At 37.3% G+C, this 25,460-nt stretch overlaps 1 protein-coding gene across 4 annotated transcripts in view; it reads left to right on the forward strand.

Annotated features, from left to right (window-relative positions):
- The first annotated feature begins 17,225 nt into the window (after window positions 1–17,225).
- The window catches only part of LOC116583900 (cullin-4B-like), a 117,061-nt gene continuing 108,826 nt past the window's right edge, over window positions 17,226–25,460 (forward strand). For 2 of the 4 annotated variants that reach the window (XM_032331898.1, XM_032331901.1), the window contains exons 1-3: window positions 17,226–17,304; window positions 19,595–19,816; window positions 22,271–22,386. In XM_032331898.1, the coding sequence (XP_032187789.1) occupies window positions 19,609–19,816; window positions 22,271–22,386 (324 nt within the window). In that variant the 5' untranslated portion in view covers window positions 17,226–17,304; window positions 19,595–19,608. The remainder of the gene's footprint in view (window positions 17,305–19,594; window positions 19,817–22,270; window positions 22,387–25,460) is intronic. The other 2 variants (XM_032331899.1, XM_032331900.1) reach the window with 2 other exon arrangements.

Genomic DNA, 25,460 nt, shown 5'->3' on the forward strand with positions numbered 1-25,460 from the left:
AGTGTTTGATTTCTTTGCCAGTTTGAATACATTTTATTTCTTTTCATTTCCTGATTGCTGTTGGTAGGACTTCTAGTGGTACATTGAACAATAGTGGTGAGAGTGGGCATCCCTGACGTGTTCCTCACCTTAATGGAAAAACTCTCAGCTTTTCCCCATTGAGAATGATATTCACTGGGGGTTTTAATGCTTTTGAGGAATGTTTCTCTATCCCTAGATTCTGAAGACTTTTCATCAGGAAATGATGCTGTATTTTGTCAAATGCTTTTTCTGCATCAATTGAGAGGATCATATGTTTCTTCTCTCTTATTAATGTGATCTATCACGTTGATTCATTTCTGAATGTTGCACCATCTTGCATTGCACGAATAAACCCTCCTGGTCATGATGGATAATCCTTTTAATGTTCAGTTGGATCCTATTGTGGCATCCATGTTCATCAGGGATTTGGGACTATAATTCTCCTTTTTGATGGGGTTTTTGCCTGGTTTTAGGATCAGGGTAATGCTGGCCTTAAAAGACAAGTTTGGAAGTTTTCCTTCTGTTTCCATTTCAGAAGAATAGGTATGATTTATTCTTTAAATGTTTGGTAGAAATAACCTAGGGGGCTATCTGGACCTGGACTCTTGTATTTTGGAAGGTTTTGGCTTACTGGATCAATTTCTTTCCTGATTCCTGGTTTATTCAGATTGTCTGTTTCTTCTTGTTTCAGTCTTGGTAGTTTATAAGTTTCCAGAAGACATCCATTTCCTCCAGGTTGCTTAATTTGTTCGCATACAGTTGCTGGTAATAATTTCTTATGATTGTTTCTACTTCTTTGGTGGTAGTTGTGACTGCTTCCCTTTCATTCATGATGTTATTAATTTGGGTTTTTTTCTCTCTTCTTTTGGATAAGTTTGGCCAGAGGAGTATTGATACTATGAGTTCTTTCAAAGAACCAGCTTCTAGTTTTGTTCACCTGTTCTACTGTTCTGGTTTCTATTTCATTGATCTCTGCTCTAATCATGATTATTTTTCTTCTCCTGCTGTTTTTTCTCCAACTCTTTTAGGTGTAAGTTTATCTTGTGAATTTGGGATTTTTCTACTTTTTTGAGTGAGGCTTGGATGGCTACCTATTTTCCCCTTCAAGACCACCTTTGCAGGATCCCATGGGTTTTAGACCAGTGTGTTTTCATTATCACTGGTTTCCATGAATTGTTTAAGTTCTTCTTTAATTTCCTGGCTGACCCAATCATTCTTTCACAGAAGGTTCCTTAACTTTCAAGTGTTTGAATTCCTTCCAAATTTTTTCCTCTGATTGAGGTCCAGTTTCAAAGCACTGTGGTCTGATAAGATGCAGGGAATAATCTCAATCTTTTGGTATTGGTTGAGACCTGATTTCTGACCCAGTATGTGGTCTATTCTGGAGAATCTTCTATGTGTGTTTGAGAAGAATGAGTATTCCGTTGTTTTAGGGTGGAATGTTCTATAACTCTCTACAAAGTCCATCTGGTCCAATGTGTCATTCAAAGCTCTTGTTTCTTTGTTGATCTTCTGCTTTGATGATCTGTCCATTGTTGAGAGTGGTGTGTTGAGGCCCCCTACTATTAAAGTATTATTATCAGTATGATTCTTTATTTTGCTTAATAGTTGGTTTATGTAGTTGGCTGCTCCCATGTTGGGGACATAGATATTTACAAGTGTTAGATCTTCTTGTTGGATAGACCCTTTAGGTATATGATACAGTGTCCCTCGGCACCTCTTACTGTAGTCTTTAGTTTAATGATTTGTCTCATATGAAGATTCCTACCCCAGCTTTACCTTGAAGTCTGTTGGCATGAAAAATGGTTCTCCATCCCTTCAATTTCAGTCTGGATGTAGGAACTCATTTAGGCTCAAAATGAGTCTGGTGTAGATAGCTTATGGATGGGTCATGTCTTTTTATCCAATCTGAAACCCTGTGCCCATTTCATGGGAGCATTTAGGCTATTCACATTGAAAGTAACTATTAGAAGATATGAATTTAATGCCATCATATTGAATTTCAAGTCCCTATTTCTATAGATTTTTCTCTGTAAATTTCTGGTCTGTATTACCTTTGGGGTCTTCCTTCTTTTATGTAATCTGCCTTAGTATTTCTTGCACAGCTGGCTTGCACAGCTGCCAGTTTCTGCCAGTCCTGGAAGCTCTTTGCCTCTCTTTCTGTTCTGAATGACAGCATTGCCAGATAAAGTATTCTTGGCTGCATGTTCTTCCCATTTTTTACCCTGAATATGTCTTGCCAGCCCTTTCTGGCTTGCCAGGTCTCTGTGGTCAGCACTGATGTTACTCTGATGTTCTTCCCTCTGTACATAAGAAATCACTTCCCCCAGCTGCTCTCAGGATAGCTTCCTTGGCTCAAGATTAGCAAGTTTTACTATTATATGCAGCGTGTTGGTCTATTTTTAGTGCTTTTGGGAGGGACCCTCTCTGTCTCTAGTACATGAATGCCTCTTTCCTTCCCCAGGTTAGGGAAGTTCTCAGCTACATATTTGCTCAAATATACCTTCTAGTCCTCTCCCTCTCTCTACCTCCTCAGGGTTCCCAATAATTCTGACTTTGGAATGTTTCATGAGGATATTGATCTCTCCAAGCATGTTCTCATGGGCTTCTAGATGGTTGTCCTCATGCTCCTTGTCTTCTTTCCTTTCTATCAGCTTATCTTCTAGCTCACTAATTTGTTCTTCTGGCTCATTTACCCTGGCTGTTAGAGTATCCAGTTTAGACTACATCTGATTAATAGCATTTTCAAGTTTGGCCTGATGAGATCTCATTTCTGCCCTTAGAGATCCTATGTTGCTAATGCACTTCTCAAGCCTAGATATAGACTTCACAATTGCTACCCTTAAGTCTATCTCTGACATGTTGCTTGTATCCATATCCATTTGATCCCTGGCAGAGGACGCTGTGATTCTTTTCTTTGTTGGAGTTCCTCCCCCTAGTCATTCTTTTGAGATATGGTTGAGGAAATGTTCAGAATCCAAAATATCAACCATGACCCAAAAAGATGCACCCTAGGAAAATCCAGAGCAGTCAGAAGCCACCACCAAAAACAAAACAAAACAAAACAAAACAAAAAAAACCAAAGCCAAAATGAATCACAAGGGGGAAAAACACAAAATTAGAAAATCTTAAAAATTTAGAAATTAAAAAAAGGGGGGAAGGTAGTTAGGGAAAGGAGGGATACAATCTCTCAGGGGGAAAAAGTAGGGTGCTTCAGTTGTTCTTGGGTGTATTTTGGTCTGTTTGTTAGAGGACACTATGGTTCAAAATTGATTCTTGTTGAATAGGCGAAAAAGGACTACAATGAAGCATATAGCTATAAAAAAATACAGGTCTGAAATAGTGTAAGTTAAAAAAAACTATTATGAAATATAAGTTGATACATTAAACATCTAGGTGAAATGAGAAAAAGGTAAAAAGAAAAACATTGAGAAGAAGCTAAAGAGCAAGAATAAAAAGAGGGCTCTCAAGCCATGAACCAACACCTGAAGCTCAATATACTATCCTTCCGTGGTGTGGAAATTTTATAGTTTTATAGGGTCCCTAAAACCTGTCATCCTCTTGTTCCTCCAGCCTGTTTTCTGGGGGAGGGGCCTGCCATGCTGTTTCTCAGGCCAACCTCCTTGGGTGGAGTTGCCCTGCCCCCCTGGTGGGGGTGGTGGTAGGGAGGATGGGTGATGGGCTCAGTGGAAACTGGTCTTTTGAGCTTTTTTTCTCTGGCAGCTTTAGGCCCCTCTTCTGAGGGTCAGAGCAAAAATGGACACATCCAAACCTCTGTCCCAGAGCAGAAAAATCGCATTGTGCTCTCTTCACTAAACTCTGAAGGACACACAGTCTCCATTTTTGTATGCATCACTGAAAACTGCAGTCTCCCAAAATGTGTGCCCCCCTGTGACTCTCTCAGAGGTCATCCCAGGAGCCTGGGCATTTCCCTGCCCTTTGTGCTTCTAAAACTGCAAGTGGCCTTGGTTCCTGCAGGGCCGGTATCTCCTGGTTCCTGTCTGGATGCTGCTCTTGGCTCAAGACTTGCAAGTTTTACTATTATATGCCAGAACTCTTTCACCATGGCTACTTCTCCGTGAGTCTGTGCCAGTACCAGGCCCAGGACACTTTTGCGCTCTGGTATTATATCACTTTCCAGAAGTCAGTTTATGGTGGCTCCCTCCCCCTTCTGTTTATCTTCCAGTACCTGCCAGCAGAATCACCAGTCTGCCCTTCTGCCTTGTGACAGGTAGCGCTTTTCTGCTGGTAGAGATCCAGATATACATTCTTACATCTCAGGCTGATTTCCTGGGTGTTCAGAATGGTTTGTAGATAGATATCCAGTTGAGGTCAGGGGATCAGTTGAAATGGAGTCCACTAGTCCTCTGCCACCTTGCCTATTTTTTTTTTTTTTTTAGATTTTTATTTATTTATTTATTTGACAGAGAGCAAGAGAGAGGGCAGAAGTCAGTGGTGGGGAGAGGAAGAGGAAGAAGCTGACTCTCTGCTGAGCAGAAAGTGTGATGTGAGGTTTCACCTGAGACCGTCAGGCTACGTATGACTTGAGCCAAAGTCAGATGCTTAACAAACTGAGCCACCAAGGCGCCCCGACTTATCTTTATTATGTATTTTTTTATTTTTTGCATTACCTTTGTGGCTATTATGCAGCATATTGACTTTCCCTCAAGAGAGATTTTTGAATTCTTCATGGTTAGACCCACTTATTCCCATGTCTTTAGGTGGCTTACAAAAATTCATTATGATTTTCTGGTTTGTCATGGATATTTATGGCTCATGTTCCTCGAAGATTTGCACTGTTTTATTCCCACTGGAAATAGTAACTTCTTCAACTCTTACTAACTGCATTCAGTAGAGAGATGAGTCATGCTAGGATTTCTGAGGTCTTGTTAGGCCTTGTATGGCTACATTTCTCCATACTTCTTGCTCCCTCTGTTAGTATTTTTTTTTTAATGTCTAATTAGCAAACATATAGTGCATCATTTGTTTTTGATGTGTTGTTTAATGATTCATTAATTGCTTATAACCCCAGTGCTCATCATGACACATGCCCTACTTAGTCCCCATCCCCTGGCTACCCCATCATTTGACCTCTTCCCTTCTGTAACCCTCAGTTTGTTCCCAGGCATCAAGAGTCTCTCATGGTTTGTCTCCCTCTCTGAATTCTTCTGATTCAGTTTTCCCCTCCCTTCCCCTATGGTCCTCTGACTATTATTTATGTTCCACATATGAGTGAAACCATATGATAATTATCTTTCTCTGTTTGACTTATTTCACTCAGCATAATCACCTCCACTTCTATCCATCCTAGTGCAAACGGTGGGTCTTCATCCTTTCTGATGGCTGGGTAGTATTGTGCTATATATATAAAACACATTTCTATCTATTCATCTGTTGAAAGACTTTTTTGGCTCCTTCCATAATTTGGCTGTTGTGGACATTGTTGCTATGAACATTGGGGTGCATGTGCCCCTTCTTTTCACTACCTTTGTATCTTTGGGGTAAATACCCAGTAGTGCAATTTCTCAGATGTAGGGTGGCTCTGTTTTTAACATCTTGAGGAACCTCCAAACTGTCTTTCAATGTGGCTGTACCAACTTGCATTCCCACCAACAGTGTAAGAGGGTTCTGATTTCTCCACATCTTCTCCAACACTTGTTGTTTCCTACCTTGCTAATTTTTGCCATTCTAACTGGTTGTAAGGTGGTATCTCATTTTAGTTTTGGTTTGAATTTCCCTGGTAGTGACGTGGAGCATTTTTTCATGTGTCTGTTAGCTATTTATATGTCTTCTTTGGAGAAGTGCCTGTTCATGTCTTCTGTCCAATTTTTTTTTGACTGGATTATTTGTTTTTTGGGTGATAAGTTGGAGAAGTTGGAGAAGTTCTTCATAGATCTTGGATACTAGCCCTTTATCTGCAATGTCATTTGCAAATATCTTTTCCCATTCTGTTCCCTTTGCTGTGCAGAAGACTTTTAACTTGATGAAGTCCCAAAAGTTCGTTTTTGCTTTGGTCTCCCTAGCCTTTTGAGATGTGTCTGAAAGAAGTTGCTGTGGCTAATGTCAAGGGGGAGACATGCCTGTGTTCTCCTGTAAAATTTAGATGTATTCCTATCTCACATTGAGGATTTCTACTCCCTTTGATTTATCTTTGTGTGTGGTGTAATAGAATGGTCCAGTTTGATTCTTCTGAGTGTAGCTGTCCAATTTCCCAACACCACTTATTGAAGAGACTGCCTTTTTTTCCATTGACTATTCTTTCCAGATTTGTCAAAGATCAATTGACCATAGAGTTGAGAGTCCATTTATGGAGTCTCTATTCTCTTCCATTGGTCTATGTGTCTGTTTTTGTACCAATACTATGATGTCTTGGTGGTCAGAGCTTTGTAATATAGCCTGAAGTCAGGCATCGTGATGCCCCCAGCTTTAGTTTCCTTTTTCAAAAATCCCTTGGTGATTCGGTGTGTTTTCTGGTTCCATACAAAATTTTAGGATTGTTTGACCCAGCTCTGTGGAAAATGACAATGGCATTTTAATAGGGATTACTCTGAATGGCTAGATTGCTCCAGACAGCATAGATGTTTTTGCAGTGTTTGTTCTTCCGACCTATGGGTATGGAACTTTTTTTTCCATCTTTTTTGTGTCTTCCTCAATTTCTTTCATAAGTGTTCTGTAGTTTCTAGACTGTAGATTCTTTACCTCTTTGCTTAGGTTTATTCCTAGGTATCCTATGGGTTTTGGTGCTGTTGGAAATGGAATTGATGCCTTAATTTCTCTTTGTTTGGTTACATTGTTAGTGTGTAGAAAAACAGTTGATTTCTGTGCATTAATTTTGTGTGCTGCCATGTTGCTGTATGAGTTCTAGTAATTTGGGGGTGGAGTCTTTTACGTCTTCCACATAAGGTATCATGTCATCTGCAATGAGACAGAGTTTGACTTCTTCTTTGCCAATATGGATACCTTTTATTTCTTTGTTGTCTGACTGCTGAGGCTAGGACTTCTAGTGCTATGTTAAACAATAATGGTGAAAATGGACACCCCTTTCCTGTTCTTCCTCTTAAGGGAAAAGCTCTCAGTTTCCCCTTCTTTAGCAGAGAATGATGTTCTCTGTGGGCTTTTCATAGATAACTTTTATCATATTGAGGTATGTTCCCTCTATCCCTACACTCTGAAGAGTTTTAATCAGGAAAGGATGCTGAAATGGTCAAATGTGTTCTGTACATCAATTGAGAGGATCATACGGTTCTTTTCTTTTATTACTGTGATCCATCACATTGGTTGATTTGCAAATGTTGAACCAACCTTGCATCCCAGGAATAAATCGTTCCTTGTTCTGATGGATAATCATTCAGTTTCTTCTCCTTATCTTTCCCCTCCTCCTCCTCCTCCTTCTTTTTTAAAAAATTTAATTTAATTTTTCAGCGTGCCAAGATTCATTGTTTATGCACCACACCCAGTGCTCCATGCAATATGTACCTCCTTAATACCCACCACCAGGCTCACCCAACTGCCCACCTCCCTCTCCTCCAAAACACTCAGTTTGTTTCTCAGAGTCCATGGTCTCTCATGGTTCATCCCCCACTTTGATTTCTCCCAACTTCCTGGTCCTCTCCTTTACCCAATGACCTCTGTGCTATTCCTTATGCTCATAAATAAGTGAAACCATATGAAAATTGACTCTCTTTGCTTGACTTATTTCACTCAGCATAATCTCCTCCAGTCCCATCCATGTTGATACAAAAGTTGGATATTCATCCTTTCTGATGGAGGAATAATACACTGTAGTATTTATGGACCACATCTTCTTTATCCATTTGTCCGTTGAAGGTCATCTTGGTTCTTCCCACAGTTTGGCGACTGTGGACATTGATGCTATGAACATTGGGGTATAGATGGTCTTTCTGTTCACTATGTCTGTATCTTTGGGGTAAATACCCAGCAGTACAATTGCAGGGTCATAGGGCAGCTCTATTTTTAATTTCTTAAGGAATCTCCACACTGTTCTCCAAAGTGACTGCACCAACTTGCATTCCCACCAACAGTGTAAGAGGGTTCCCCTTTCTCCACATTGATGGATAATCCTTCTTACGTACTGTTGTATCCTAATGGCTAGGATCTTGTTGAGCATTTTGGCATCCATGTTCATTAGGGATATTGGTCTGTAATTGTCCTTTGATGGAGTGAAATTGATAGAGTCTTTGTCTGGTTTTGGGATTGGAGTAATGCTGGCCTCATAGTACAGGTCTGGAAGTTTTCCTTCTGTTTCTGTTTTTTGAGACAGTTTCAGACTTCCTCTTCTTTTTTTTTTAATTTTTAATTTTTTATAAACATATATTTTTATCCCCAGGGGTACAGGTCTGTGAATCACCAGGTTTACACACTTCACAGCGCTCACCAAAGCACATACCCTCCCCAATGTCCATAATCCCACTTCTTCTTTAGCTGTTTGGTAGAATTGCCCTTGAAGGCCTTCTGGCCCTGGACTCTTCTATTTTGGGAGGCTTTTAATTACTGCTTCAATTACCTTGCTGGTTATTCCTGTATCTTCAGTTGGTCAATTTCTTCCTTCAGTCTTGGTAGTTTGTAAGTTTCCAGGAATGCATCCATTTCCTCCAGACTGACAAGTTTGTTGACATATAGCTGCTGGTAGTAAATTCTAATAATTTTCTTTCTCCTTGGAATTAGGCATGATTTTTCCCCTTTGATTCATGATTTTATGAATTTGGATCCTTTCTGTTTTCTTTTGGGTAAGTTTGGCCAGAAGTTTATTAAGCTCATTAATTCTTTCAAGAAAACCACCTTCTAATTTTGTTGATCTGTTCTACTGCTTCTCTGGTTTGCATTTCCCTGATCTCTGCTCTAATCTTTATTATTTCCCTTCTCCTGCTTGGCTTCATTTTCTACTCTTTCTCCATTTCCTTTGGGTGAAGAGTTACCTTGTGCATTTGCAATTCTCCTAGTATTTTGAGAGAGGCTTAGATAGCTATGTATTTCCCCTTTAGCACTGCCTTGGCAGTATCTCATAGATTTGGACCAATGTGTTTTCATTTTCGTTGGTTTCTGTGAATGGCTTAAGGTCTTTTTAAATTTCCTTGTTGACCCAATCATTCTGTAGCAGGATGCTCTTTAACCTCCAATTGTTTGAGTTCCTTCCAAATTTTTTCTTGTGGTTGATTTCTAGTTTCAACGCATTGTGATCTGAAAATATACAGGGGATAATCTCAGTCTTTTTGTATTGGTTGAGACCTCATTTCTGACCCAATCTGTTATCTGTTCTGGTGAACATTCCATGGGCATTCGAGAAGAAGGAGTATTCTGTTATTTTAGGGTGGATAGTTCTATATCTACCTTTGAGGACCATCTGGTTCAGTGTGTCATTCAAAGCTCTTGTTGATATATCTGTTGATATATCTTTGTTGATATATCTGTCCATTGTTATGAGGAGTGTTGAAGGCTCCTACTATTAACGCATTATTATCAATATGTTTATTTGGTTATATTGATTTATGTAATTGGCTGCCCCCATGTTAGGGCATAGATATTTGCAATTCTTAGATCTTCTTGTTGGATAGACACTTTAAATAAAATATAGTGTTCCTCTACATCTTTTACTACAGACTTTGGATTAAAATCTATTTTTTCTGATTTGAGGATTGCTACCCCAGTTTTCCTTTGAGGTCCATTAGCATTGTAAATTATTCCCCATCCCCTCACTTTCAGTCTAGAGATGTCTTGATTCAAAATGAGTCTCATATGGGTGTGTCCTGCTTTTTCATCCAATGTATAACCCTCATTCTATTGATGGGAGCATTTAGCCCACTAACATTTAGAGTGACTATTGAAAGATATGAATTTAATACCAGTTTATTGCCTGTGAAGTCCCTGTTTCTATAGATTCTCTCTTTCTTTCTGGTCTATTTGACTTTCAGGGTTTTTTTTGTTGTTGTTGTTGTTAAGTAACCCCTTTATTATTTCTTGTTGGGCTGGCTTGGTGGTCACATATTATTTCATTTGTCTGCCTTTCCTGGAAGCTCTTTACCTCTCCATCCATTCTGTATGACAGCCTTGCTAGATTAAATATCTTGGTTGCATGTTCTTTTCACTGGTACACTGAAACTGTCTTATGAGACCTTTCTGGCTTGCCATATCTCTTTGGATAAGACTGATGTTATTTTGATGTTCCTCCCTCCTTACATAAGAAGCTTGCTCTCCCTAGGTATTCTCAGGATAGAGTCTATGGCTGTAAGATTTGAGAGCTTCAGTATTATATGTTGGGTTGTTGGTCTATTTTCAATTATTTTGGGAGGGGTCCTCTCTGCCTCTTGGACATGGATGCTTGTTTCCGTCCCCAGATTAGGTAAGTTCTTAGCTATGATTTGCTCAAATATGCCTTCTAGTCCGCTTTTTCCACCCTATTGGAGATCCCAATAATTCTGACATTGGAACATTTCATGGCATCATTAATCTACTTTCATGGGGTAGTAGGTACTTATCTTTGTTTTCCTGACCTTTCTTCCTTTCCATCAGTTTATCTTCTAGATCATTAATTCTGTCTTCTTCCTTATTTACCATAGTGCTAGAGTATCAACTTTAGACTTTAGACTCATAGCTTTTTTAAGTTCAGCCTGATTAGATCCCATTTCAGCCCTTAAAGATTCTATACTGTCACTATTGCTCTTTTCAATCCTCACTGTTGACTTTATGATTGCTACCCTATTTCTGACAACTTGTTTATATGCATATGCAGTAGATCTGTGCAGAGGACATTATCTCAGGTGCTTTTCTTTGTTGAGAGCTCCTCCCCCTACTCATTCTGTTAAGGGATGGTTAAACAAATAAACAGAGTCCAAAATACTAGCCATGATCTAAGCAAAATAGACCCTGGAAAGAATGCAAAGTGGTTGGAAGCTACCATAGATATGCAGCAAAGTCAAAATTATCCAAAACAATTTTTTAAAAATATGGTGGCGGGGGGAATGGGCAGAGAGAGATTATACTCTCAGGGTGGACAAAGCAGGATGACCTGCCTGTTCCTGACTGATTTTTGGTCTGTATTTTAGAAGACGTTACTCCCCCAAATTGCAAAGAAATAAGAATTTATATATAATTGAATAAAATTAAAATTGGCTAGTATGTGGCATAAATATACACAATGTTGATGAAAAATTATTAGTTGACAAGCAACTTAAAAACATAAGCTGGGGGGTGCCTGGGTGGCTTAGTTGGTTAACCAGTTGCCTTTGTCCAGGGTTATGATCCCAGGGTCCTGCAATTGAGCTCCACATCAGGCTCCCTGCTCACTGGAGAGTCTGCTTCTTTCTTTCCCTCTGCCTGCAGCTCTGCCTGCTTGTGATCTCTCTCTCTATCTCTCTGCCAAATAATAATAATAATAATAATAAAAATAATAATAATAATAAAACCTTAAAACACATACACACACACACACACACACACGTTGGGAAATAAGAATCTATTTGATATAGGAGCAAGGTTAAAAAAAAAGAATAAGAAAGTAAAAGAGAAATACAAAATTTTGGACTGAAATATAAGTGAGTTGTAAGGGAATAGCTGGAGCGCTTCCTATTATTTTCACCTGGACTGGAGTTTTATAGGAAAGAGGCTTTTTCACTCACCTCTTCTTCCAGTCTGTCTTCTGGGGGAGGGGCCTACTGTGATGCTTCTCAGGCATCTTTGCCTGGCTGGAATTGTCCCACCCCTTGTCAGGGAGTTGGGCTTAATGTGAGCTGGACGTCTGTGTGGCTTGTGTTCCCTGTGATCTTTCTACTTCTCTTTAGAGAGTCAGAGCAAATATGGCTGTGCCAGAATCTCTGGCCCTAAGCTGCAAGGTCAAGGTCCCCTTTCTTCAATAAACCCTCTAGGTCAAACTATCTCCATTTCTGCCTGTTCCAAACTCCACAGACTTGCACTATTCCTGCATTCTGCAACTCTTCGAGAAGTCTTCCTGGGACCACAAGCAATTTTAACTTGTGCAATTGGTAGTAGCTGTGGGCTCATTTGTGCACCCTATTCTGTAGCTCTCAGGTCACACCTAGTCCACCCCAGTGTCCTTTTGAGGGTTATACCACCCTGAGAGTGCTTTGCCCTGTAAGGGGCACAGTCTTTCTGTGTGCCAAACTGCTGAATCCCATGGTTTCCAGCCACTGCACCTCTGGGGTGGGGGCAAGGGGTATTTATGCGGACCTATGAACATCTCTGCTCTTTGTGACTTTGCAATTGCTAGTGGCTGTGGGCTCACAAATGCATCCTATTCCTCTGCTTCCAGTGCATAGTGGGATACCACGCAAGTGTCGTGGGCCACAATGCGCTGAGAGCTGTTGCCCTGTCATGGGCAGAAGCCATTTTATAGCTCCCCGAGGATGTTTAACCCTCTGCATCCTTAGTGTGCTTCAAGGGTGGTCAGGCAGAGGACGCTCTCCCTACCAGCCCAGCTCATCATGGTTTATGGTGACTGGAGCCAAGAGTTCCTTCTGGGCTTGCTGACCATAGCTCTCCTGCTACACTGGTTAGGCACTCCATCGGTTCAGGCTCCCCCATTCTTTCTGTGTCTTCTGTGATCCTGAGACCACGAGGAATTGTGGTCTCACAATAGGGCACCTAGAATTCTGCCCTATTCATCCCTGTACCCGTTTTAGGAAAGGGTGTCTCACTAGAGCAGATTTCCAAGGGTTCTGATTTTTTGCTCTGGTGTTATCTCACTTTCTGGGGGCCATATTATGGAGGACCCTCCATCTGTCTTCCAGTAATTTCCCTCTGGAGATTATTTTGCAAAAGATAGTCATTTTCCTGCTTGTAGAGATCCAGATAAATCTTACATTTCAAGTTGAATTCATGGGTGTTCAGAATGGTTTTATAGGTATCCAGCTAAATTTGAGGGACCAGATGAAATGAGGTCCCCTTCTCTGCTGCCACCTTGCTACCCCCAATTTCCTTTTAGAATTCTTAAACTTATATGCCTTTTCATGATCCTTCCTGTCATCAGACCTTAGATTGACAACCTTCCTTTTGCTTTCTCAAAGGTATTATGCTAAATTCATCTTAGTGGTCTCTCTGACATCTATAGGATCAGGCCAGCTTTCTGCATGTACTCACTCAATGTCTGAAAATTATGTTATTTTCATCAGGAGCACACAAAAGTTGTTGTCACCGAGTGGGGTGTGTGTGTGTGTATGTGTAGGGGAGAGAGGTTGAGGCATGTATAGCTTTGGTGGTTTCCATGAACAAGTCCCAATGAGAAATTTGTGACTGAGTCATCACCCATGAATATATCTTCTTGATGGAGTCTCTGATGTAGTTAATAGAATCTTCATCTTTTCAAAGCCTTCAGAGTTATGTCACTCTACCAATCCTTTTCTACTCTCATTATGCAGCTAATGAATCAACATTCTTGACTGGATGAGGGAGAACTGAGCCTCTTTGGCAACATTCCATATAGTTGGGAAGCTGAGGGGTCATTCATATGGTCTCATTTTTCTGTGGGGGAAATCATGGGGTGATAAGATATTTCTTGTCCCTAAGTTGAGTGGTCTTGGCAGAGAAGGGATATGAGTAGTCAGCCTGTTCCCTTTACTCTCTCCAATGCATCCAAACTTGGTTTTATCTTGTTGTTGTTGTTTTGTTTTATTTTCATTATGTGGTGAAGCTTCCTTTCCGTACTTCTACAAATGTTCTCTTGTCTGTGGATGATGGCCTAATACAGTGTTTTGACCTGAACTGTAGCTGAAGCAGGTCACAGGGCAGGGTCTATTGGCAGATCTGAGGTAAAATTATGCATTATTTGAAACTGAGGTGTGTAAAATTACTTTTGGGTCTCTTGGCATTTGGTGCTGGATCCCCTATCTCCTACAGAAGCACTTGTGTGCATGATTCTTGATATGTAGGACAACAAAACAGGGATATTGATGTCACCATTTTTAAATGTAAAATTCCATAGCAATAAGTGCATCCACAATATTTTACAACAGTTACCACTGTGTATTTCCAGAGTTACTTCATCATCCCAAACAAAAACTCCATGCCTATTAAACGTAATTCTTCAATTTAAAGTGGAGCTACCCTATGACCCCGCTATTGTACTACTGGGTATTCACCACCAAGAAACAGATGTACTGAAAAGAAGAGCCATCTATACCCCAATGTTCATAGCAGCAATGGCCACAGTCACCAAACTGTGGAAAGAGCCAAGATACCCTTCTACAGACAAATGGATAAAGAAGATATAGTCCATACATACAATGGAGTATTATGCCTCCATCAGAAAGGATGAATACTCAACTTTTGTATCAACATGGACAGGACTGGAGGAGATTATGCTGAGTGAAATAAATCAAGCAGAGAGAGTCAATTATCATATGGTTTCACTTACTTGTGAAGCATAAGGAATAACACAGAGGTCATTGGGTGAAGGAGAGGAGAAGGGAGTTGGGGGAAATTGGAGGGGGAGACGAACCATGAGAGACTGTGGTCTTGGAGAAACAAACTGAGAAGGGATATGGTTGAGACTTGTGGTAGGTATTAAGGAGAGCACACATTGCCTGGAGAACTGAGTGTGGTGCATAAACAATGAATCCTGGAACACTGGAAAAATAAAATAAAGTTTTAAAAAAACAATAATTCTTCAAATTAGATAAAAATTAAAACTATTTTGAAGGTATCTTTGACAGAGATAATCAGTGACCATTTACAAGGCAACATTTATAAAGACTATAACGACAGCCTACTCTGGATTCTGGAACAACTTATAAGTAGCTGAAAGTCCAAATAAGGTCTTTTCCCACCTTAGCTAAGTAAAACTGAGAACCTGTATTAGTACTGTTAAATAAGATTCTTTTGTGGCCCAGTAGTCCAAGACTAGAGAATGGAGGAAGATTAATGAATGAGTGTTTGCAAGAGACTTTTAGAAAAGTTTGTATCAAAATATCTTATTTCTAGATTGTCAAATAATTCAGTTTCAGTTCATCTGACAGAGCAGGGAAGGAAGATATTTTCATAATGTCAGCAAATCAATTTCAGCAGTATATATCTGACATAAGAACTCAGGTAAGATTCTCAGAGGATTAAAAAAGTCAGTTGTAGGGATTTTGGAGAGTGTTGGGATATGTAGAAGGAAAATAAAAATCTAGTTTCTACCTAACTTAGGTCGTTAGGACAAGATACTCCTGTTGCATCATGTTCAAAATCATTTTGTATCTTACCAAGATCTGTTAAACTTAGAAGATGAAAAAAAAATACTTATTTTGGATTTTCTTATAGTTTTTGTTTTTACCTTTCTTCCTGACCTGGGAAGAGAGAGTGTTAACATTTATACAAATTAGTGAGTAAAGAAGAGGAAGGTGGTAGTGTCTTTCTTTTGTTTAGATTCTGAGGAAAGAGAGAGTTTAAGTTGTATTGACAGTGCTGAAATTTTAGTCACTCTTTTATCTAGATTTCAGAGGAGAAATGAAGTTCACTCATTAGAGCAATATATTGTTAAGGAAGAGTGTTGAAAATATAGACATAATTGTCCAAGAATAGAAACATGTTTACCACTGACCCCACAATACTCTATTGATTCACTGTAACCTTTATTTTAACTGCTAAATTTTTCTTTCTGGAGAACACATCTCTGTTATCCAAGGCATAAAGAAGGCTGAAGAATCCTTGTTGGTAGGCCTTAATACTTACGATTTAGAGATTCAAGAGTCAGAGTTGAAGTAGACTCAGTGCAAAAGTCAGAAGTTTTTCAATCTGACCCTTGCTTACTATTTGTGAATCATGGGGATCAGTATTTCATTTCATCTTCTCCAAGGTTGAAAAGATGATTCACTTCATTTAGCAAATATTTATCGTGCTAAGTTAGATTCTAAAGTGTTTATAGATGGAAAGAGAGATGGGAATAAAAGAGGCAAAAGTTCTGACCCTCATAAATATCATATTTTTGATAATGCCTTTGGTGTCACAATTGCTCAGCACTATGTGTAAAAATAAAATTAAAAAAAAATGAATAAATGGTTCCTGCAATGCTATAAGAGTAGTGAAATCTCTTCCCTTGGCTATATACATAAGTAACCTACTTCACTTTCTTGAACTTCTCTTTCCTATTGGAGAATTGGACTAAATAATGTTTCTACATCTTCTAAAATTAGTAAGAGAATTAAATGAAATTACTGTAATGAAGTACTTATGTTGTATTTGGCACAGTTATTTATTAGCTTTTTTTTTTTTTAAATACCATTTCTTTTTGCAACTATAAAGGAGACCAGGCTGAAGGGATGCTAATAATTTTTAGAATTTTTAAAGTTAATAAAAAGAAGAATGGGTATGTTTTATCTGTTATACGAAAATGAGGTAGTCAATTTTTTTTTTAAGTTATTAGATTCCAATTCACTAACATGACAGTGTACTATTAATTTCAGGTGTACAATACAGCGATTCAAATATTTTTTGCTAAATATGTAGTAAGTGGACATGTACCTACATATGATTTAATTATGTTAATTTTCAGTGATTTAAAGGACTTAGCAACCCAAACTATATAAAATCGTGAGAGCAGCAGTTACTGGCAGGCACTAAAACATGCACATGGGGAGAAAGTAACTCCAATTATTAACTATGATTTGTAGCAAAATGAAATTAAAAGTATAAATGAAATTTGTTTTCATCTACACATCCACACCAAAATTTACAATGTTCAGTTTAACCATACTATTTAATGTGGTCTACGTATTGATTAACTTAACAAAATTACCACGATGTGCCGCACAAAGATAAAAGCTAACCAGAATAATTGTTCTTTTTTAAGAGGATGAAGAACCTTTAATTAAGCTGCTTGGTAATTTTTTCCTACACCATCACTTTTGGCAGGTTTTATATATTGGTTAAAAACATAGCGAACGAGGGGCTTAACTCCTCCTTCCCTATGGAAAGGGTATGCAGAATTGATACATTAAAGTCCCACATTCAAGTAATTTAAATGCATGCATTTGGGGGCTCAGTGATCTGGCCCAATCTCTCTCCCTCATTTCTTTCTTTACTTATTTATTCCCAAAGTGTTAACGATCTTGTAATTGTACGACAAATTTCATGAACATGGCTCTAGCTCCTTCTCCCTTCCTCCTTGCTGAACCCACGGCGTAATTTTGCTTGCCAACTCTCGGTCATAATGAGAATTTGGGACGCCGTCATTTCCGGTAAAGACAAGTTCAAGTCTCGCATCGCGAGACCGTGAGGCCGTGGGGGTAGTCAACGGTCGCTTCTGAGGTACTTTTCCATCTTTCAGAGAGGCAGGTAACCAAAATCGAAACAAAAACTGTGTAAATTATTACTAGTTCATTGCGTCTTAATCTTAAGAATAACATGTTGCTATTTTAGCTCTCAAAGATGATCAGACTTCTGAAAAGGTTAATTTCATTAATTTCACAAAACACAGATGGTGTGTGTGAACTTTTTCTCTATTGACCCTCCTTCAGACTTCTTTTTACTTTTCCCCTTAACATGCTATTTTTGTCAGGCTTTTACGTTTTTATATATTTCTTTTATGTATTTGATGTATTTTTTGGTTTCTTTTTCATAACACCTATTTTGACTTTGAGTCTTAATGTTTGTCCGTCTATTCTGTGGTTCAGTGCTGTTTAACTTGGACGCTCTTAAGATACTTCTCTTAATATTTTTCTTCTTTTCCACCTTTCCTTATGATTTCTCTCATGGTTTCATCTTGTTACTTTTAATTTTTGTTTGTATGCTTTTTCTTTTAATCTAATTTTGAATCTTTTTGTTTATCCATTTTTTGTGTTCATCTGTTCTTTTTTATTTTTCTTTTTGTTTTTTTGGTTGTTTTTTTTTAATGGTTCTAAGTAATAGTATTGATCTTTGTTTCTTTCTGTTAAAGTTATTAGTCTTTTCATAAATTTGTCCTCTCCAGTTCTTGAGGTTTTTTTCCCTTGTTTTCTTTTCACTCATTCTTTCCCTACTTCTATCTTTAAGGAAAGAGTTCTTCACAAATAGAAATGTTGCCATGTATCTCTGTATTCAGACTGCATGTGCTCTTTAATCTCTGTTTCTTAGTCCCTATGCAATATAATCTTTTTATATCCTCTCTCCTGGAATGTCTTTGACTTTAAGCTTTCTTATGCTTCCTTCCTGCCCCTAATTTCCTCTTCTGCCTTTTTTTTCCTTCCTTTCATTTTTTTTTTCTGAGTCTTTTGTGTTGTCATTTTCTTTGTGATGAAGTCTTTGTTTCTTCATCAGTGCTTTTAAAAAATGTCTTGTTGGTTTTCTGTTACCCTGTATATTTGTTTCTGTCTAGTGTTTCTTTCTTCCCTTAAGTCTCTCTCATGTTTATCCATATATTCATTTCTATCATGGTTTATTTATGCCTTTCTCATTAAGTAAATAATATTTGCCTTGCTCTTTCTTTTACTCTCTCTGGTTTCCCCCTTCCTTTTCTTATATACCCTTTCTCTCTTATTGCCTCTACTTTTTTTCCTCCTTTAAACTCTCATTAAACTCACTTCTCTCTTCCCGTGCATCAGCTTTTACTTATGTATTTTCTCATTTTGCATCTTCAGTTTGAGACTTGCTAGATTTTCTGAATCTTTATAATGATTGTTTCATGAGAGTCCAGAGACTCTTTTGTTTACTGTTATATTCCAAAATACAATAACAAATGCATTTTGTTCTGCTTTTCTAACTTTCAGTACTGCATTTCTTCATGTCTGAATATCTCTTTTAGCTATTTCTGTGGTTTGTGTTTATCTTATTTTTCTCCTCACGATAGCTCTTTGTTGCAGCAGGTTATGAAATGTACAGCTATAGGTGCCTTGCATATTTTTTTCTTTCTTTCACTCTGTATTTCCATTTTCTGTCCCTGAGTTTCTCTGTTTTATGTTTTTTTCTCCCCCCACTCTGATTTCCACTTTCTCTTATTTTCTAATCTTTAGTGTTTCCTTCCCAAATTTGCCCTACTCTACAGAACTCTTTCAGGATCATTTTCTCATTTGTTGCTATGTTATCACTGAAACTCTCTTCTTGTTTCAGTTTTGTTTTGTTTTCCTTTGCTCTTGGTTATTTTCCTTTTTTTTTCTGATTTGATAGTTATTTATTTTTTCATTCTCTTTATTTTCATGTTTTCAAGGTATTTCATGTTTTCAAGGTATTTCTGGCAGTTAGTGTTGTCCATTTCACTAGAGATTATATATACTTGTTGATGGTCTTTTTTCATCTGCTTCCATGTGCTATTAAGGGGAAAAAAATTAAAGCATAGCAGCAAGGGTCAGGAGCACCTTAAATGTTTTCCTTGTTTATCTCTCTCTCTTTTTAAAAGATTTCATTTATTTATGCATGAGCAGGGGGTGGGTGCAGAGAGAAAGGGAGATACTGACTCCCTGCTGAGCAGGACCTAGAATTGCCACTTGAGCCAAATGCAGATACTTGACAGAAGGAGCCACCCAGGTACCCCTTGATTATCTGTTTCTGATCTTTATCTTCCTCCTGTTATCCAGCTTCTTAAATCTTTGTAGACAGAATTATAAACTGGATTTCTTTGATTTTAAATTTTTTTTTTTTTTGTACTTTACAGGACTTAATGTGAAAATGGCTGAGGAAGACTCATCATCATCTTCATCTGCTTCTGCCTCTCAGGAACAAGAACAGCTTAAAAACAGTGACTTGGTAGTTTTCTCTGTGGCTGCAGACCATCACACAGATGATTTGACTGAAGCCCCCGCGACTCTGTCTAGTTTTGCCAGTATCAAGCTTGGCACTGGGTCTGTCAAAAAACTAGTAATCAAAAACTTTAAAGGTAACATAATGATCATTTAAGATTTCAGTTTTAGCTCCTCATACCTTATTACTGTTTTTCTATTTTAAATTCGGAGAGATCGTTATATTTTCTGAGGCACAGTTAATTTTTACAAGATTTAGGAACATTATTTTTGCATTCTGAAGCCCTGAGTCCCAGCCATGATATAACCACAGAGTAACATTTGCCCTTTTGAAGATCACTCCATGGTTCATTTCTTTGTTTCCCTCTAAACTACATTTTAAGTTCTCTGTTTGACTTTGACATACCTTTCTCAGCAGCGACAACTTTGTAGATTATATTGTTTCCTATCTTCTCAGTGAGTGGATCTTTCATATTACCGAAAAGTGATCTCACATAGATTGTAAAAAGGCGACAATTTAAATTTTTGATAAGTTATAGAGTGTTGGTGAAAAAGTATGCACTTGGATATAAACAATGAAATCATAAGAAAATCCATTCCTCAGAGTTGATGCATTTTAGTGTTTAAAAAATTCTGAGGAAATATTAATATAAAAAATTAGAAACTCAACAGAATTATTGAATCAATTCTTTTCATGTCAAATTTGTAAAATGAAATCTGTAACATGGGTATGTTTGAATTTTAAAAACCAACATTTTTGGTATCTGGTTGCTCATTTTTAGCTTACAGAGTTTAAAGAACCTATGCCAATCTCATTGATATCTTTAATTACTGGGAAACAATTTAACATTCTCTATTTTAATTAATATTATTTAATAACTCCTACATTTAGTTCTTTCCTGCACAAGTGCAGCTCTTCATTGTAAGTAAAACTTCAAATATCACAAAATTTCTGTTTAACATGGCAAATTTTCTTTTAAAATAAATATTTTTAACATTTTCCCCTCTGGTTTTTCCCTTTGTTTTTTATCCAGAACCTAGTGCGTGCTGGATTTATTACGCAGAAGTTTGACAATAGATTGTTGAAGTGTATAAAGCAGTCTTTAAGAACTAAATAATATTTCAAATAACATGAGTTTTTGGAATTCATGTTATAGTCATGCATTATTGAATGATTGAAGATTTGAAATTCCAATATTTTTTATATATTTTAGTATTTTTTAGGATAGATGTTAGCAACTAGAATGTCCTGGTCTATGAAAGTTCCACTGAGCGTGGAACTTGACGTGGGGCTTTTCCTCGGACTCTGAAATCATGACCTGAGCCAAAACCAATAGTCAGATGCTTAACTGACTGAGCCACCTGGATGCCCCCAATTCTGAACTAAATAATTTTGATCATTTTCATTTAATCAGTTTATTTTAATCACCCAAAGATGAAACCCCATAGTCATAACCATTATCATTTCCCTGTCCATCTCTTTTCCCTTCCTTTCTATCCCCTACCTGGCAGCAAGCAGTTTGCTTTCTGTCCCTGTGGGTTTACATGGTCTGGATGTTTCATATAAATGAAATTATTCTACAAGTGGCCCACCTTCTTTCATGTAGTATAGTGCTTTTGAAGTTCAGTCATTGTGTGACGTGTGAATGCTTCATTTTTATGGCTTAAATAAAATTCCATTGTATGAACATGCACACTACTTTGAACATTTACATATGAGATTCTGTATGAATGCCTGTATTTAGTTCTTTTGGATAGATTCCAAGAAGAGAATTGTGGGATCATATGGTGATTTTATGTTTAATTAAAGAACTGCTAAACTTTTCCACATTGTCCACATAATTTTATATTCCCACCAGAAATATACAGGGATTCCAATTTCCCTGCATCCTGTCAAAAAATTTTTTATATCCTCCTAGTAGTATGAAGTTATATGTCAGAATTTTGACTTAAATGTATCTATTTACTTATTATGTTGAGCAACTTTTCATAAGCTCGTTGGCCATTTGTATATATTCTTGAAAATGTCTGTTTAAATCCTTTGCCTAGTTAATTGGGTTTATTTTTTTGTAGATGAGTTGCAAAAGTTTTTTATTGTACATACTTGATTATTATCAGTTATATGATTAGCAAATATTTTCTTGTATGTTGAGGGTTGTGTTTTTGCTTTCTTGATTTTCCTTTGATACACAGAAATTTTACATCTTAACTTAGTGACCTCTCCAGTAAATTATCTAATGTTCGTACCTTAGGTGTCATGTATGAATCTATTGCAAGATGCAAGGTCATGAAGACTTATCCCTGTGTTTTCTACTGAAAGCCTTATAGATTGTGATTTCATATTTATATTTAGGCCTTTGATTTTGAATTATTTTTTGAATATATTAGGATAGCAGTTTTTCTTCATTCTTTCGAATGTGGGTATCTTGTCCTATACCATTTGTTGAAGAGACTATTTTTAGTCTCTACATATGGTCTCAATATATGTGTTTAAAATAAATCTGTCTTAAATGTATGATGATACTACATTTTATAGCATTTGACATTGTCCTCCAAACATTTTTCTCTATAATCTTGTGTTAATTTTTTAGATAAACCTCTGATACTAGAAAACTATACTGAAGGAACATGGCAAAAATTAAAAGAAGCTGTACATGCTATCCAGAACAATATCTGTGTTAAATACAGTTTGGAAGAACTCTATCAGGTATGTGTCATTTTTGGATATAACTACTCATTAATCATAATGGAGTCAGGATTTATATTAGTATTTGTATTATATTTGCTTGGATTTCTTGTCATCATGCACTGTAATGGAATCCATCATAGTTTACAATCATGCAGTTCAATTTCTGTATTTATATCTGATGGATTTATTTAGCTACAATTATGCTGGGTATATACTCTGCTTTTATGTATATATTCTCATTCTTCAAGTTATTATAATTTGGTTTAATTTAGCAGAGTCTTGTGTATGTTTTTCTTTAAAAAGTCTAGAAAAGCTTTTTGTTGAAATGGGAGAGAGATAGTTTGATTTTTATTGTTAGAGTCTCTTAACATTTGTTTCCCTATTTCCTTTCACATATGTTCCTCTGTTTTCTTTCCTAAATTCCACATATGAATGAGATCATGTGGCATGTGTCTTTCTCTACCTGACTTTTTCACTCTCTAGCTCTATCCACATTGCTGCAAATGGCAAGATTTTTGTTCCTTTTTCTTTTTTTTTTTTTTTTGGATGACTGAATAATTTTCTATTGTAAATATACCACTCTTCTTTATCCATTAATCAGTCGATGCACATTTGGCTCTCTCTATAGTTTGGCTATTTTTATAATGCATCTATAAACAACAGAGTGCATGTATCCCTTTGAATCTGTATTTTTGTATCTCCTGGGTAAATACCTAGGAGTGCAGTTGCTAGATTGTAGGTTGGTTCTATTTTTAACTTTTTAAGGACCCTCCATGCTGCCTTTAAGTGGTTGCACCAGTTTTTCATTCCCACCAGCAGTCGAAGAGGACTCCACTTTCTCCACATCCTTGCCAACCCCTGTTGTTTCTTTTGCTAATTTTAACCATTCTGACAGGTGTGAGGTGGTATCTCCTTGTGGTTTTGATCTGTATTCCCCTAATAATGAGTGATGTCCATCATCTTTTCATGTGTCTGGAGCCATCTGCATATCTTCTTAGGAAAAGTATCTATTTATGTCTTCCCATTTCTTTACTAGATTATTTGTTTTTGGGGGGCTTTGAGTTTGATAAGTTCCTTATAGATTTGGGATATTAACCCTTTATTATACATGTTGTTTGCAAATATCTTCTCCTCTTCTGTAGGCTGCCTCTTAGTTTTGTTGTTTATTTCCTTTGCTGTGCAAAAGTTTTTTATCTTGGTGAAGTCCTAGTAGTTCCTTTTTGCTTTTGTTTCATTTGCCTCTGGAGACCTGTACAGTAAGAAGTTGTTGTGGCTTGGGTCAAAGAGGTTGCTGTCTGGTTTTGATTGGTTTCCTGTTTCACAGGTCTTTCATCAGTTTTGAATTCATCTTTGCTTATGGTGTAAGAAAGTACTCTAGTGTCATTCTTCTGCACTTGGCTGTCTAGTTTTCTCAATACCAGTTGTTGACAGGACTTTTTTCCCACTGGATATTCTTTCCTGCTTTGGTGTTGATTAGTTAGCCACAGAGTTATGGTCCTTTTGTAGGTTTTGTCTTCTGTTTCATTGATCTGTTTCTCTGTTTTTGTGACTATACCGTACTGCTTTTTGTTTAGTTTTGTTTTGTAGTACCCTACTGTTTTGATGACGATAGCTTTGTTAATATAGCTTGGAAACTGGAATCATTATGCCTCCAGTTTTGTTTATGTTTTTCAGAATTGATTTAGATATTCAAGATCTTTTGTAGTTTCATATAAATTTTAGGATTGTTTCATCTCTGTGAAAAATGCTGGTGATGTTTTGATACGGATTGCATTAAATGTCTAGATTGCTTCGGGTACTACAGACTTTTTTTTTTCCCCTTGGTATTACAGATATTTTAACAAGTTTATTCTTCCAATCCATGAATCTGGGTTGCTTTTCCATTTATTTGTGTCTTCTCCAGTTTCTTTCATAAGCGTTCTATAGTTTTTGGATACATATCTTTAACTTCTTTTATCTCTTTGGTAGTATACTTTACTGGTTTTGGTGAGATTGCAAATGGGATTGATTCCTCGATTTCTTTTTCTGCTGCTTCGTTACTGGTGTAGGGAAATACAACTGATTTCTGTGCATTGATTTTATGTCCAGTGACTTTGCTGAATTCAGGTATTACTTCTGGCAACATTTGAGTGGAGTTTTGGGTTTTCTACCAGAGTATCATGTCATCTGCAAATAACAAAACTTTGGCATCTTTCTTTCTTTTTTTTTTTCTTTTTTTTTTTTTTTTGTGACTGGTTAACTTTAATTTGTCAAAATAAATCTGCAGTATTTTGCATGTTAGTAATACAGTGCTGGTATTGACAGGAAAAATCATCTGCTTACATAGAAACCTTCATTTAGGAGCACACCTTAGGAGGGAAATGGGTATACAAGAAAGAAAGAGAGAGAGAGAGAGGGAGAGAGGGAAGGAAAGAGGGAGGAAGGGAGAAAGAAAAAGGAGAAAGAAAGAAAGAAAAAAAGAAAGAAAGAAATCAATCAATCAATGCCAAATGCTTGGCCTGCATCTTTCTTGATGTTTTGGATGGATTGATTGATTTCTTTTTTTCTTTCTTTCTCCTCTTTCTTCCTCCCTTCTTCCCTCTTTCCTTCCCTCCCTCCCTCTCTGTCTGTCTTTCTTTCTTTCTCTTCTATTTCTTTCTCTCTTTTTCTGTTTTTCTTGTCATATTGCTTCTAGTACTATGTTACATCCTTGTCTTGTTCTTGACTGTAGAGGAAAGGCTCTTAGTTTTTCCCCATTGATAATAATGGTGGTGGGTCTTTTGTTGGCCTTATGTTAAGGTGTCAAGGTGTGTTCCATCTACACCTACTTTGTTGAAGATTTGTTAAAGAATGGATGCCATATTTTATCAAATGCTCTTTCTGCATCGACTGAGAGGACCATATGATTCTAATCCTTTCCTTAATGGAAGGTGGTGTAAGCTGTTGATTGAACCACTTCTCCAGCCCAGGAATAAATTCCACTTGGTAATACTGAATAATTCTTTTAATGTTCTGTTAAATTCAGTTTGCTATAACTTCTTGAGAAATTTTGCATCTGTGTTCATCAGGAATATTGACCTGTAATTCTTTTACATGGGGTCTTTGGTTTTGGA

Source organism: Mustela erminea, chromosome Y, assembly GCF_009829155.1.
Source record: "Mustela erminea isolate mMusErm1 chromosome Y, mMusErm1.Pri, whole genome shotgun sequence".
In the NCBI taxonomy this organism is placed as follows: domain Eukaryota; kingdom Metazoa; phylum Chordata; class Mammalia; order Carnivora; family Mustelidae; genus Mustela; species Mustela erminea.